The sequence below is a fragment of the Eschrichtius robustus genome, chromosome 1, assembly GCF_028021215.1.
Source record: "Eschrichtius robustus isolate mEscRob2 chromosome 1, mEscRob2.pri, whole genome shotgun sequence".
NCBI classification, from domain to species: Eukaryota; Metazoa; Chordata; class Mammalia; order Artiodactyla; family Eschrichtiidae; genus Eschrichtius; species Eschrichtius robustus.
In genome coordinates this window covers 83314891-83329789 of record NC_090824.1, presented here as the reverse complement: position 1 = coordinate 83329789, position 14899 = coordinate 83314891, and the positions used below count along the sequence as shown (strand labels likewise).

Genomic DNA, 14899 nt, shown 5'->3' with positions numbered 1-14899 from the left:
AGGCTGATTTTCCATTCACCTATTTTGTTGGCTTTATAAACTAATACATAGTCATTTATAACAGTTTGAGATTGTAGGAAGTGAGCTCACAATGCCCTTGAAAGGCAAATCTTGGGCAAGTCATTTCAATATATTATAAAAAGAATGACTTTAGACTATGCTGATATAAAATCTGTTATCTTGTTGACATTGATTGGGCTGCAGCTACCTTTACACTATCCATGTAGAATGCTATGCATATAGGGGTCCTGCTAAGCCACCTTTTCTTGAAGTTTGGGCAAATTACTTATCGACAAATGGATTGACTACTTAAAAATGAGTTCTCCTTATTAACTTGTGAGTCTTTTTAAAAATACTTTGTGAAGTTTCAATATTAGTATGTTACTATGTTCAGGATTAGTATATTTGTTTCAAAGTAAATTAAAGCATTTCTTTAAAAATACTGGTGTTGAAATTCCTCATTTTGGCTTTCCATGACACTGGATAATCTGGCATCATTTTATCCATCCAACTTATTTTCCCTTCTCTCTTATATACTCTTACAACTTATCAGGCAGGTTTGCCCACTACTGCTGAACACACCATACTCATTCCTGTAGGGGAGGAAAAATTCTCTTCAACCCTCTTAGGTTCCCTGGCTAAGAATTAAACTCGCCTATGGCAGATTAACTGGCAAAAAAAACATACAATTTTTACTAAAATTTCTTACATGGACATGGGAGCCTTCACAACAGAATGAAGATCCTCCCCACCAGCCCCCAAAAGATGGCAGAACCTACATGCTTTTATAGTAGGTTGAACAAAGAGAGGTAATTGTAGAAAAGTAACTAAACTATACGGAGAGGTGAAAGGAAGATAAGAATCCATATTTTTAACAAGTTCTGTTTGCACAGATTTCTTTTGGCCTTGATTCCCCATTTCCCATCTCTGGAAGAGAATATCTTTTTTTCTCCCAAGTACAGAGAAGGCACCTTTTACATTGGGTTTTTATCTCCTGCTTTCAGAAATAAAAAGGAGTTCAGAATGCCCTTATTGCACCTGCTATTTCTCAAGTGCCCTTAACTTAAAATAATCAATATGCCAAAGGGGCATTTTTGGGGTGACATGCTCTGAATTCCTTTATCTGTCTTTGTTTGTAAGGTCCACCTATTCCTCCTCTTCATTTCTGCCCATCATTCAAGTCCTGTTTTTTTTCTAGAATTTATCCTGTGGATTCAACTCATGGGACTCTTGCCATATGCATTACATAACTTGTTACTTTCAAAATATGCCCTCTTGTATTGTGAATATTTGTTTCATGCATTTGTCTTATCTCCCCAACTAGACTGCAAGCTCCTTAAATATTTGACTCATTTCGTAAATATCCACAATCACAAAACTTTAAAACTGCATTTTAGATGCTGAAATTGGTATGCAGACTGTCACTGCTCTAGTCACCCATACTAAGAATAGCAGAGTTAATGAGAACATTATAGTATAATAAAATTGAATGCTTACTGGGTACAAGTCCCTTACATATATTTATTTATTTAATTCATAATGGTGACATCATCCTTCATGGTTTTCTTCCTCTCGCATCCAATGTTTAGTCCATGTGACTCTATTGGCTCTACCTTCAAAATAGATCTGGTACATTCCCACTTCTCACCGAAGTCACCAGTACCATCCTGATTCCAGGCCCCATCATTTCTCTCCTGGATTATTGTAAAAGCCTCCTAATAGGTGTATTCGCAACACAGCCCAGTGTCATTCTTTCAAAGTTTTAAGTCATATGCCTGTTCAAAATCCCGCAACGGTCACTCACTTCAAAGGAAAAGATGAAGTCCTTAGCGGCCTACAAGAACCTATGTCACTGGCAAAGCCCACTGGGGTTCCACGGAAAAATAAGATGGAATCTAGGTGTTAAGGTCTAACTTCTTCTTTTGTGCTTAGTCTAGTTTCACTTGCCTACAGGGGGTCGTGTGCAGAGGCCTTGCACCTAACACGTGGAATCAGAGTTCCCAGCGCAAAACTGCTGCGCCCGACACCCCAAATTGCCTGGGCCGTGGGCAAAAGCCCTAGCGCACAGCATCTCAATTCAAGATGGGGACAACATACCCTGTGCAGAAATGCTGCACCCAGCACTTAAGTCTAAAGTGCCCCCGGGAACACAACTGTGCCCCACCCTGTTGACAAGAACCTCATAAAGCTGCCCTGCCCATGGCCTGTTGGGGAGAGCTTGTCTTCTACAGCGAGAGCTCACACCTCTCCATTCTTTGACCAAAGAACAAAGCTTTGCTTTGCTTCTGAACGAACCAGGCAGGAGGACCCTTGTTGGAGCCCAACTTGAAAGGGTTGGTAATAATAAGACAGGCTGGGACATGGTACATTCTGCTGTAGTACTTTCACATGGACAAACGGCTCCTTGAGCAACAAAATACAAGGAAACTATAAGGGACTAAAAATAACTGTGTGCATGCTCAGTTGGGGCAAATTATACAAAACAAGATACAAAAGACCAAAAAAAGAGCTGGGAGCAAAAACAGGGTGTCAGGAGCAAAAGCAGGGTGCTGTGCATGCCCCCTGCACGCAACACCACCAAAGGGGTGGGCAAACCACCTAAGCCACCACTCCCGGCCAACCCCTGGACACCCCCCTACCCTCATCCCATATAAGGAACCAGCTGCCCCCACCCCCACCCCTGGGGAGCGAGCAAGGGAAACTATTACTTGTTTTTGCTCTTCCCTGCTTGCCTGAATTTCTTGTCTGGCTTCTTGTCACCTTCTATTGATTGGGCAAGGTCAAGAACCATGGTTGGTATCAGTAACACCTATATGATCTCCCTCACTCCATCACTGGAACCTCATCTCCCACTACTCTGAGGCTTCAGCCACACTGGCCAGCCTTGTTTTTCCACAAACACATAATGCATCTAGGGTCTCGGCTCTGGTTTTTTTCTTCTGCCTAGAGCAGCGGTCCCCAACCTTTTTGGCACCAGGGACTGGTTTTTGTGGAAGACAATTTTTCCACGGATTGGGGGTGGGGGCATGGCTCAGGCGATAACGCGAGCAACAGGGGAGCGGCAGATGAAGCTTTGCTCTGCTGGCTGGCTCTCCCACCCACCGCTCACCTCCCACTGTACAGCCCAGTTCCCAACAGGCTGCGGACCAGTTGGGTCTGTTCCCAACAGGCCGACAACCTCCTTCCTGATTCCTCTCAAGCTCTATTCTTTTTCACAGCACTTAACATGTTTCAACATGCTATGTAACCTTTTGGCAGTATACTGTCTGCTTTCACCACCCACATGTAAACTCCCGCAGGGAGGTGATTGGTGTTTTTTGTTTGTTTGTTTTTGCCGCTCTATCCTTGCAAACCACACCTGGCAATCTCCCATGGGACGTTATTGTTTTATTCACGGATGTATCCCAAGAGCCTAAAACAGCGCCAGGTAAATAAAAGGCACTCAATAAATACTTGGTGAATAAATTTAGAAACTAGATTTTCTTTCTGCAAGGACACTGCTCTTTGGTGATGAGCCTTAATCAGCTTCTGAGCTTATTACACAAAGGGCCCAAACCACAGGGAGCCTAGCGGCCCTGGGAGTGGCCCCAGAGGTAAGTTGGAAGCACTGAGGAGACAAAAGCTAAAAAACTAAAAGGTGCAGCTCTTTCTGGGGAAGGGGTGGGTGGGTGGCTGAGGAAGTATAAAGACCAACTTGCTTTCCCTTTGCATGTCCATAAGTGTTTCAATGGGCGGCATAAAGGACTTTGAACATTCTCCTACCCAAACAAATCCAGGGCTCCGAGTCCGAGCGCGACGACGCGGGACTTGCCCTTCCCTAGGCAGCTTCAGTGCCCTCACTTAGGTGGTTAGGCCGCGCCTAAACAGCGTTCTTTTCCGGGCCGGGACGTCCCTGCCTCAGGGACTAGGCGCCAACGTGGCGCGTACTCTACGCCCAGGTGCCCCGTGGGCGGCCGCAGGGGCCGCAGCACCGGTCGCCTGACAGGCGGCGGAACGAACACCCGGGCGAGGACTTGCGCGCGTCACGGCGGCGGCGGCGCCCCGCCCCCGCCACACGCATGCGCACTGCGCCCAGCATGAGGGTCGTGGCTCTGATCAGGTAACCGCCCCGGTGCCGCCTTCCTCCTCCCTGCTAGTCTCCAGTCCCTTTCTGCTGAGCGGCGGGAGCTGCCGCCACCGCCGAACTGACGGTGTCCCTGCAGAAGCCGCGTGTCGGGGGCTCGGCGGGTCCTCCCGGTAGCAGGAAGAGGCGGAGCTTTCGGGCTACCGCCCGGTCCGGCTGGTCCCCGGTCCCGGGCTGGCGCTCCTCCTTTCTGTCCGTCGCCGCCTCCTTGGTCTTCTGGGCCCCAAACTTGGGTTCAGATTGGTTTCACTTTAAAACTACTGATGTCTGGCTCTCACCGCCCGAGAGCTGGTTAAATTACTCCGACCCGACTCGGGGTCGGATTCTCAAAAACTGTAATGGGCTGTGAAGTTTGAGGGGCACTGCTTGACGCCACTTACTCAGTCTCTCCCACCCTTTTCTCTCTTTCTTCATCCTCTGTTATAGTTCCCTTCAGTCTTTCTGCCGGTCCTCGGGCCCTGCCTGGTTCCCTAGGTTGTTACCAGCCCCGCCCCCTCCCGCAAAAGACCACCTCTCCCTCGCCTGCCGTCCCAATAGTGACTGGACTGTTTATGGCATAGATGTGTTTTACTTTGGTGCTCAAGTGATAGAGATGGAATTATCCTGTTTTATCTGAGATCCAGTTGCCATTGCTTTGGACACTCATGATTGCTTTTAGAAAAGTGACCTTACGGTAACATACTGCATATTCTAAAAGGAGTTTGAAATCTATAGTAACCCATCATGTTTAGGTGTCTAAATTAAGTCCTATGACGACCAAAGATTGGTCAGCTTAAATGTCTCCATACTCAATCTGTAAACTGAAGCCAAAGGGAAAAAAACAACAAAATGCAAAAGGGAAAAGAACAACAAAATGCAAAAGGGAATTTAGACTACTTGAACATTTGTTTGATGAGTTTTGGATCTGTATAGAGTGAGATGAATAGAGGGCAACCATGCAAAGCCCATTGAAGATTTCATGAAAGATTTTGTTCAGTGACCTACGAAATTAATACTGGCTGACAATAGTGTGACCTATTAAGGACTCGATATAACATCTTTTACTGCAATGCCATTGTTAGGATACTGGACTATAATGCCAAAATATTTTTTTTTTCAATGAATTTCTTCTGTAAACAATGTGATTAAGCTTCCAACATTATGGACTTCATTTGATCTAGATAAGTAAGAACAAAAAGCAGTCCAGGAAATGAGTAATTCATATCCACATGCAGTTTACCAAAAGTTTAACCGTTAAAGTGAGACACTTAACTAAAGTCTCAGAAATGTTGAAGGGAAGGAGAGAAGGAGATTGGTATAATCCATTACACTAAATATTCTGTAATGTGCATATGTTACTTTTATAATAAAAAAGCAAATTACTTTTAAAAAAAGGCAATGTTGGAAAATTGTTGCTGAAATGTACGATCTGTATAAATGTTGGAAGACATAAGTAGGAGTACAGAACATAATATGTACATACAAATATGAATGCATACGTAATACATATATACATTTGTATGCATATACACTTGAATGTATTTGGATTTAAACTTGATACAGTGAATCTGCTTGCAATAAATATATTTAGTGTGTGCACTAAGAGATGGGATATGTGTGTGTGTTCTAGGGAATAAGTGAAACCAAGATTCCTACATTATCTTTAGACCATGAAGAGCATATTTTCCTAATACGCAAAAGATTGCATCATTGAATTTTACAGTTGAATGACACCTTGAGGATTAGTTAGACCATTCTCTAATTTTATAATGAAGCATGTGAACCCAAGCACATTGAGTAACTTAGTTTGGTATTCCAGAATTGGGAACTGAAATTCTGATCTTGTGAAGGATGTCTGCCCTAACATGCTGATGTACTTTGTGATGTTCTAAGAAGTGAGTAAGGTACTCAGCATTTTCCAAACGTAATTTGACCTTGAAAACCTTTTGTTCTTAGAGTATTTGTTGGACACTAGTGTTCCACAGAACACAATTTGGGAAATACTATTTTAAAATCATATTTGAAATCTTAGCATATTTTAAAATAAAAGGACAAGTTCTGATTGTGGATGTATACCCTTTAATCTTTAATATTCTAACTATTGTAAAGAATTAGATCATCTTGTCCTGGGGAAATAAAACAGTGAGGTTCAATAGGAGAAGTTGTGAAAGAGGTACTTGGGGGAAACATCAGAAGCTGAGGAGAGAGAGCATGATGTGTAACTTCACTTTGCCCCTTGCAGTCTCCCTCCCCTTGAGAAGTTCTGGAATGACAGTTGTTACTGATCAGAATATGGTAGAGGCTGACAAATGCTGGGAACTAAAATAAAAGGCAAAATGGCCAACTTCTAGGGTAATCAGTCTCTTGGTTTCTTTGTTTATAAATAGGTCTAAACATTATCTGGGGGTACATTTGCAGATTTTAGCGAAGATTAGAATGAAGGGAAACAGGAATAAAACAAAGGAAGAGAGACAAAGATAAAACAAAGGAAGAAACATGCAACAGAGCACTAAACTGAAATAGTATAGAGGTTGCCATTCAACCTTGTTATAGATGAATGACTATTGGTCTTGAATAAGTGATTTGCCAGGTAGGTAGATTTGGTACCAGAATTTAGAATTTCCTGTCAATCTGTTTATCAGATTTATGACTCAGGCCTTATCCTGCCATCATATGTAGTGATGGCTGAAAGATGAAGTACTGATAGTACTGATGTTTAACTTTATCAGTGTAATTCAGCATTTTGCTTTCAACCTCTACAGAATTTGAACCCACCAAGTACATCAAACTTTGTCATTTGATTGGATCTCAGATCTTTAATTTGATCCTTTAATTGGTGATGGTGACCGTTGTTAGAGTTCTTAAAGTGGAACAGAACAGATGTTTTTTCCTACTTTTTCATAGAAAATTTCATCTGAGAAGTATATATAATAGTTTAACTGAAATGTAAAATTAAATCATTTTATTTGCAAAACACTTTATATATTAAGCAAAGCCACTATCGCAAACCAAAGAGTTGCCATTTTTTGTTTAGCATAGTCTTTGTTATAATGGCATATAATTTCATAAGCCCTTGTGAGTAGCAGCCTTAGATAATCAGAGTCGTTTGATCAGTTGCGTATGCTATGGAAATTACATGTGTTTTTTGCATTCTAATGTAAAATAGTCCCTCAAATATTCTGAAAAGCTGAAAAAATGTTCTATTTCGATATCTAATGAGTCTATGTCAAATAATGGTCAGTAACCTGATATTTGTCTCATCTATTTATTTATTTTTTAGTGGTGGGAAGGACAGCTGTTATAATATGATGCAGTGCATTGATGCTGGGCATCAGATTGTTGCTTTAGCAAATCTAAGACCACCTGAAAACCAAGGTAAGTGTATAACTATCAGAAAGTTCTCTAAATGACTGAAACTCCAACCTCATAATCGCATTCTATTGTATGCAGTATGCAAACAATAAAAGGAACTCATATATCTTTAGCACTGATTACCTGCTATGTTCTATGCTAAGTGTTTTCGATTACATATCCTTTACTCCTCGCAAGAACGCCTAGAAAGTTTTATTAGACAAAGATACTGAAGCTTAGAGTTTTATAAATTTGTCCAAGGTGAAATAGCTAGAATAAACTTGCAGAGCTGAGACTCGAATCCTCTTACTTCAGAGTGCACTGCTCTTCTACTACAACACTTTTCCAAGTGTTGTTGGCAATGCACAGTTAAATAAGGTACAGCTTCTTGGAGCTTGGGAAGTAAGACATATATTAATAAATGATAATATATGAATTTTGTTATTAAAAGCATCCAGTTTAGCCACCTTAGATGTAAGCTAAATGTGTGAGACTTGAGAGAGCCATAGAGCAATGTATTTCTACTTTTTATTTGTCTGTGGTAATAAGGACATCTACAAATAATCCATAGACCTTATTTTAGCTACTTTTTTCAGTTTTTCTCCCATGAAATTTCCCCATTTAGAACTGTTTTTTCTCTGTGCCCATGTCAGTGTCCAGATTTCCTCTTTTAATAAGGACACCAGTCATACTGGATAAAGGCCTTACCCTAATGACCTCATCTTAACTAATTACGTCTGCAATGACCTTTAGGACTTTAGCACAAGAATTTGGGAGCGACACAATTCAAACAGCAACAATATCTTTTTTTTAATTGAGATATAATTGATGTGTAACACTGTATTCGTTTTAGGTGTATAACATAATGATTTGGTGTATATATATATATATTGTGAAATGATTACCACAATAAGTTAACATCCATCACCACACATAATTATAATTTTTTTTCCCAATCAGACTTTTAAAAAAAGAAAAATATTCACTGATTTGCTTTTTATACTCTTTTATTATACCCATACAACCATAGATATTAACTGCTAAAATGTAATAGGGCAAGATTAACACTTGTCTAACTCTATTACTACTTTTCTAGTAAGATCTTTTTATCATCCCCTTTACTTAACTTCTTTCAAGATTCCATGCTTTTGCTCTACTATTATTTTAGGATGAATTATTAGTGAAAACCCTAATCATAGTTCCTGGCATGAAGTAGGCACCCAGTAAATTTAGTTGAATCTGCATCTAGCACTAAATATTTCCTTCCTTCCTTCCTTCCTTCCTTCCTTCCTTCCTTCCTTCCTTCCTTCCTTCCTTCCTTCCTTCCTTCCTTCCTTCCTTCCTCAGTGCTGCCAGTATATTGAATTTTTGTTTTTATATCATTTTACAGTTGTTTTCTATTTATTTTGTCTTTTTCTTTTTTTTCTTTATGCCCAAATAGGTTGTTTGTAAGCTTCTTGAGAGGAGAGGTCATATCTTTTGTGTTCCTTTAATTGTTCCTCAGCACTTGGGACAACTCTGTGCCTCTGATAAGCATTCACTCAAGGTTTATTGGTGGACAGATGAATAATGAACTAACTAGAATTAGCCCTGCAAGAGCGAGCAGTTATTTCAGTCAGATATTTGAATTTTCTTTCCTTCTCTGATTAAGACCCAAGTAATGCTGGAAGTGAAGTGGGGAAGATAGAGATTAGAAATATTTTATAGGAAGAAATAGAGCAGGTCCTGTAGAGGATCAGGGGTAAACATACACTTTAGGATTTTGTACTGGGCTTCTGATGATTAATAATAATAGCTTTTTCGAAGTTATATGTTTAGAAAATAACCTCCTATTTCTGACTTTAAATAATAAAGAGAAAATTCTTTCACTAAGGGTGAGTGGGAACTATACTATAACTTCTATATTATAAAAGAAGAAGCAGAATTTCCTTGCAGGTTGTGTTCTGTTACCAAAGGAAAGAATTTTCTTATCCCTTGTGGCCAGTCAGGCAAGTGAGTTTTTTAAGCTTTCTATCTTTAGAGGTGTTGGGATTTAAAAAGCAGATTGTTTTATATAATATATAATACGTACATGATATAATTTCATTCCCTGGAGTTTCTATCTTCAGCTTTTCTATATGAATTATTACAGTTACCTTGTACTGAATCATTAACGTACAGAGCTTCCTTGGCTTACAGTAGGCTTATGTTGAAATAACATAAGTTGAAAATATCCTGTCATAAATTCATTTAATACACCTAACCTACTGATCATCATAGCTTAGTCTAGCCGACCTTAACTGTGCTTAGAACACTTACATTAGGCTACCACTGGGCAAAAACATCTAACACAAAGCGTATTTTATGATAAAGTGTTGAATATCTTATGTGGTTTATTGAATTCTGTAGTGTGTGGAAGTGAAAAACAGAATGGTTGTATGGGTACAGAATGGTTCTAAGTGTATTGGTTGTTAACCCTTGTGATCGTGTGACTGACTGGGAGCTGTGGCTCTCTGCTGGGCATCACACAGAGTATCGACCACGTATCACTAGCCTGGGAAAAGATGAGACTTCAAAAGTCGAAGTACAGTTTTTACTGAATGCGTATTGCTTTTGTACCATCGTAAAGTTGAAAAATCCTACGTTTAACCATTTAACCAAAAATCCTAACCTTAACCAAGTTGAGGACTGTATAACCTTCCATGTGCTCAGGGTTCACTAGCAGAGTGGTAAGATGACACGCAAAGTATATCTTTAAATTACGCCTCATATGGAATGGAGCTATTTATTTAGAATATTGTTAGTGAGAAAAAATTTAGTAGTAAATGGAATTGGAATATTACAAAGTAAAAGCTGGAAAAAATCAGAGGCAACTCTCATTGTAATGGAAGAGAATAGATGGCTGTGGGTTGGTAGATGGAGAGGGTTTAGCTAATCGTGATTTAAAGTCAGCAGGAAGTTGGTGATTATTGAATGAATCATTGACTGACTTTTTCCCCCAACCATGTAAAAGGAATCTTAATGAAGAATGACTGGTAGAGATGACTTCAGTACAAAGTTGGTTAAAGTAAATTCACAGCACTGAGTTTTCAATGGGTAGTCTGGAAAAGACTTTATCCCCATTAATGGGGATAAATGTGAACTTGTCATAAAATTCACAAAGCCATCTCTTTAAATTTGTAGTAGGAACTTTTGTGGTGTGTTAATTGAAGTGCTTCAGGCAACAGTGGAGACTTTTGGTTTTATTTGCTCTCATACCATTGTTGCTATGTAGCTTCCATTAATAAAAGTTACATTGTGGTTGGGACTAAATGGAGCCTTAAAGGAAAATTGTCTTCCAGGTTTTCGAAGTCAGTAAAGTGTTTTAATTATTAGGCTAACATCAGGAAGTTTCTTGCTAAGTAGCTCAAAGTTATTTAAATATATTAATTCGATTGTATTAATTGCCTTTAAAACTAATACATTTAAAGATCTAGTTTAAACTTGAGATGAAGGTAATCTGAAAGGTTTTTAGGTAACTTTAGCTGTATCTCTCCTTCCTACTGGGACCAGGACTAGACAGCTTTATAATAATAATGTGAGTACATGGAAGCCAGTCTGTTCTGTGGGTTCAGAAATCTGGTGAGCCAAAATCTGATAGCATATGGTGGCAGTTTTGATTATTGAAGGGCCCTTACAATATCATTTTTCATGCCTTTTGATAGAATTCTTTCACATTCAGTGGAAAGCCTAGACCTGCTTGGCATATATGCATATAGAAACACATATATGTCAAACATTGTTTTGTAACTTTTTGAAAACTTAATAATGTATTGTGAACATTTTCCCTGTCATTAAGTACTATTCTACCATAGCATTTTCTAGATATTGTGTTTGGAACACAAATACCCTATGAAAATATAAGTGTTCTGTGGATAGATAACTTAGAGAGATAATTCATACACTCTCCCCTTGTTAGAGCACCTTAAAGAAGAATAGCCTAGGAAGAACTGCAGTTAAAACACCTGTTTAATATGGTTTATCCTCATTTTTTATAAATTTATTTGACCACAGAGTCCTTTTTTTTCATCCAATACCTATTAATATCTCATGGAATTTCTATTCTGCAGAACATATTTTAGAAAATACTCCTCTTCAAAATTATATTAATGGCTGCATAGTATTTTATTATGTGAATATACTATCATTTTAATCTATTATAAACAATGCTGTGATGAACATCTTTGCAAATAATCTTTGTGTATATTCATGATTCCTTTTTCTAAAAACAAGAGTGTTAAGAAATCAGAAAGCATATTCCAATATATTTCTAAGTTTATTTGTATAACCAAGAAGTCTGATGTGACTCATCTGTTTTGAATATTTCACTCATTGATATTTTTGGAGTCTTGTGACAACCAGTGATTGTGTTACTTATTAGCTTAAGTTATGTTTCTATACACATTTGTAACTGCTCTAACAATACTGAATTTATATATGTTTATATGTTTTATTGAAGTAAGAATATAGAATATATCAAGAGCATCTAAATTTTTTTCTTACAAATATTTGTCACTTATTAACTAAGTACATATTTAATTAAGAGTTTCTTCTACAACTCTAGGTGACTTCATGAATAACTTTGAATGATTTGAAAAAATATTTATGTAATAAAATCTTTAATCAAATAAACTATTCAAAATTTGCTGGATACATTACTCTTCTCTTTTTTTTTTTTTTTTAAACATCTTTATTGAAGTATAATTGCCTTACAATGGTGTGTTAGCTTCTGCTTTATAACGAAGTGAATCAGTTATACATATACAATATGTTCCCATTTCTCTTCCCTCTTGCATCTCCCTCCCTCCCACCCTCCCCATCCCACCCCTCTAGGTGGTCACAAAGCACCGAGCTGATCTCCCTGTGCTATGCGGCTGCTTCCCACTAGCTATCTATTTTACATTTGGTAGTGTATATATGTCCATGACACTCTCTTACCCTTTCACATCTCACCCCACCCCCTCCCCATATCCTCAAGCCATTCTCTAGTAGGTCTGTGTCTTTATTCCCGTCTTGCCACTAGGTTCTTCATGGCCTTTTTTTTTTTTTTTTCCCTTAGATTCCGTATATATGTGTTAGCATACTGTATTTGTTTTTCTCTTTCTGACTTACTTCACTCTGTATGACAGACTCTAACTCCATCCACCTCATTACAAATACCTCCATTTCATTTCTTTTTATGGCTGAGTAATATTCCATTGTATATATGTGCCACATCTTCTTTATCCATTCATCTGTCGATGGACATTTAGGTTGCTTCCATGTCCAGGCTATTGTAAATAGAGCTGCAATGAACATTTTGGTACATGACTCTTTTTGACCTATGGTTTTCTCAGGGTATATGCCCAGTAGTGGGATTGCTGGGTCGTATGGTAGTTCTATTTGTAGTTTTTTAAGGAACCTCCATACTGTTCTCCATAGTGGCTGTATCAATTTACATTCCCACCAACAGTGCAAGAGGGTTCCCTTTCCTCCACACCCTCTCCAGCATTTATTGTTTCTAGATTTTTTGATGATGGCCATTCTGACTGGTGTGAGATGATATCTCATTGTAGTTTTGATTTGCATTTCTCTAATGATTAATGATGTTGAGCATTCTTTCATGTGTCTGTAGGCCATCTGTATATCTTCTGTGGAGAAATGTCTATTTAGGTCTTCTGCCCATTTTTGGATTGGGTTGTTCGTTTTTTTGTTATTGAGCTGCATGAGCTGCTTGTAAATCTTGGAGATTAAGCCTTTGTCAGTCGCTTCATTTGCAAATATTTTCTCCCATTCTGATGGTTGTCTTTTGGTCTTGTTTATGGTTTCCTTTGCTGTGCAAAAGCTTTTAAGTTTCATTAGGTCCCATTTGTTTATTTGTGTTCTTATTTCCATTTCTCTGGGAGCTGGGTCAAAAAGAATCTTGCTGTGATGTATGTCATAGAGTGTTCTGCCTATGTTTTCCTCTAAGAGTTTGATAGTGTCTGCCCTTACACTTAGGTCTTTAATCCATTTTGAGTTTATTTTTGTGCATGGTGTCAGGGAGTGTTCTAATTTCATACTTTTACATGTACCTGTCCAATTTTCCCAGCACCACTTATTGAAGAGGCTGTCTTTTCTCCACTGTATATGCTTGCCTCCTTTATCAAAGATAAGGTGACCATATATGTGTGGGTTTATCTCTGGGCTTTCTATCCTGTTCCATTGATCTATATTTCTGTTTTTGTGCCAGTACCAAACTGTCTTGATTACTGAGGCTTTGTAATATAGTCTGAAGTCAGGGAGCCTGATTCCCCCAGCTCCATTTTTCGTTCTCAAGATTGCTTTGGCTATTCGGGGTCTTTTGTGTTTCCATACAAATTGTGAAAATTTTTGTTCTAGTTCTGTGAAAAATGCCAGTGGTAGTTTGATAGGGATTGCATTGAATCTGTAGATTGCTTTGGGTAGTAGAGTCATTTTCACAATGTTGATTCTTCCAATCCAGGAACATGGTATATCTCTCCATCTATTTGTATCATCTTTAATTTCTTTCATCAGTGTCTTATAATTTTCTGCATACAGGTCTTTTGTCTCCTTAGGTAGGTTTATTCCTAGATATTTTATTCTTTTTGTTGCAGTGGTAAACGGGAGTGTTTTCTTAATTTCACTTTCAGATTTTTCGTCATTAGTGTATAGAAATGGAAGAGATTTCTGTGCATTAATTTTGTATCCTGCAACTTTACCAAATTCATTGATTAGCTCTAGGAGTTTTCTGGTAGCATCTTTAGGATTCTCTATGTATAGTATCATATCATCTGCAAATAGTGACAGCTTTACTTCTTCTTTTCCGATTTGGATTCCTTTTATTTCTTTTTCTTCTCTGATTGCTGTGGCTAACACTTCCAAAACTATGTTGAATAATAGTGGTGAGAGTGGGCAACCTTGTCTTGTTCCTGATCTTAGTGGAAATGGTTTCAGTTTTTCACCATTGAGGACAATGTTGGCTGTGGGTTTGTCATATATGGCCTTTATTATGTTGAGGAAAGTTCCCTCTGTGCCTACTTTCTGCAGGGCTTTTATCATAAATGGGTGTTGAATTTTGTCGAAAGCTTTCTCTGCATCTGTTGAGATGATCATATGGTTTTTCTCCTTCAATTTGTTAATATGGTGTATCACATTGATTGATTTGCGTATGTTGAAGAATCCTTGCATTCCTGGGATAAACCCCACTTGATCATGGTGTATGATCCTTTTAATGTGCTGTTGGGTTCTGTTTGCTAGTATTTTGTTGAGGATTTTTGCATCTATGTTCATCAGTGATATTGGCCTGTAGTTTTCTTTCTTTGTGACATCTTTGTCTGGTTTTGGTATCAGGGTGATGGTGGCCTCGTAGAATGAGTTTGGGAGTGTTCCTCCCTCTGCAATATTTTGGAAGAGTTTGAGAAGGATAGGTGTTAGCTCTTCTCTAAA

General features: G+C 38.6%; 1 protein-coding gene and 1 long non-coding RNA gene across 3 annotated transcripts in view; one reads left to right on the top strand and one right to left on the bottom strand.

Moving 5' to 3' along the window:
* Positions 1-4007, bottom strand: part of LOC137767672 (uncharacterized) — a 346176-nt gene extending 342169 nt beyond the window's left edge. Inside the window, exon 1 of the long non-coding RNA XR_011074556.1 lies at positions 3763-4007. This is a non-coding gene — a long non-coding RNA (uncharacterized lncRNA). The remainder of the gene's footprint in view (positions 1-3762) is intronic.
* A 10-nt stretch (positions 4008-4017) lies between these two features.
* Positions 4018-14899, top strand: part of DPH6 (diphthamine biosynthesis 6) — a 176090-nt gene continuing 165208 nt past the window's right edge. For both annotated transcript variants that reach the window (XM_068548892.1, XM_068548900.1), the window contains exons 1-2: positions 4018-4099; positions 7383-7477. In XM_068548892.1, the coding sequence (XP_068404993.1) occupies positions 4059-4099; positions 7383-7477 (136 nt within the window). In that variant the 5' untranslated portion in view covers positions 4018-4058. The remainder of the gene's footprint in view (positions 4100-7382; positions 7478-14899) is intronic.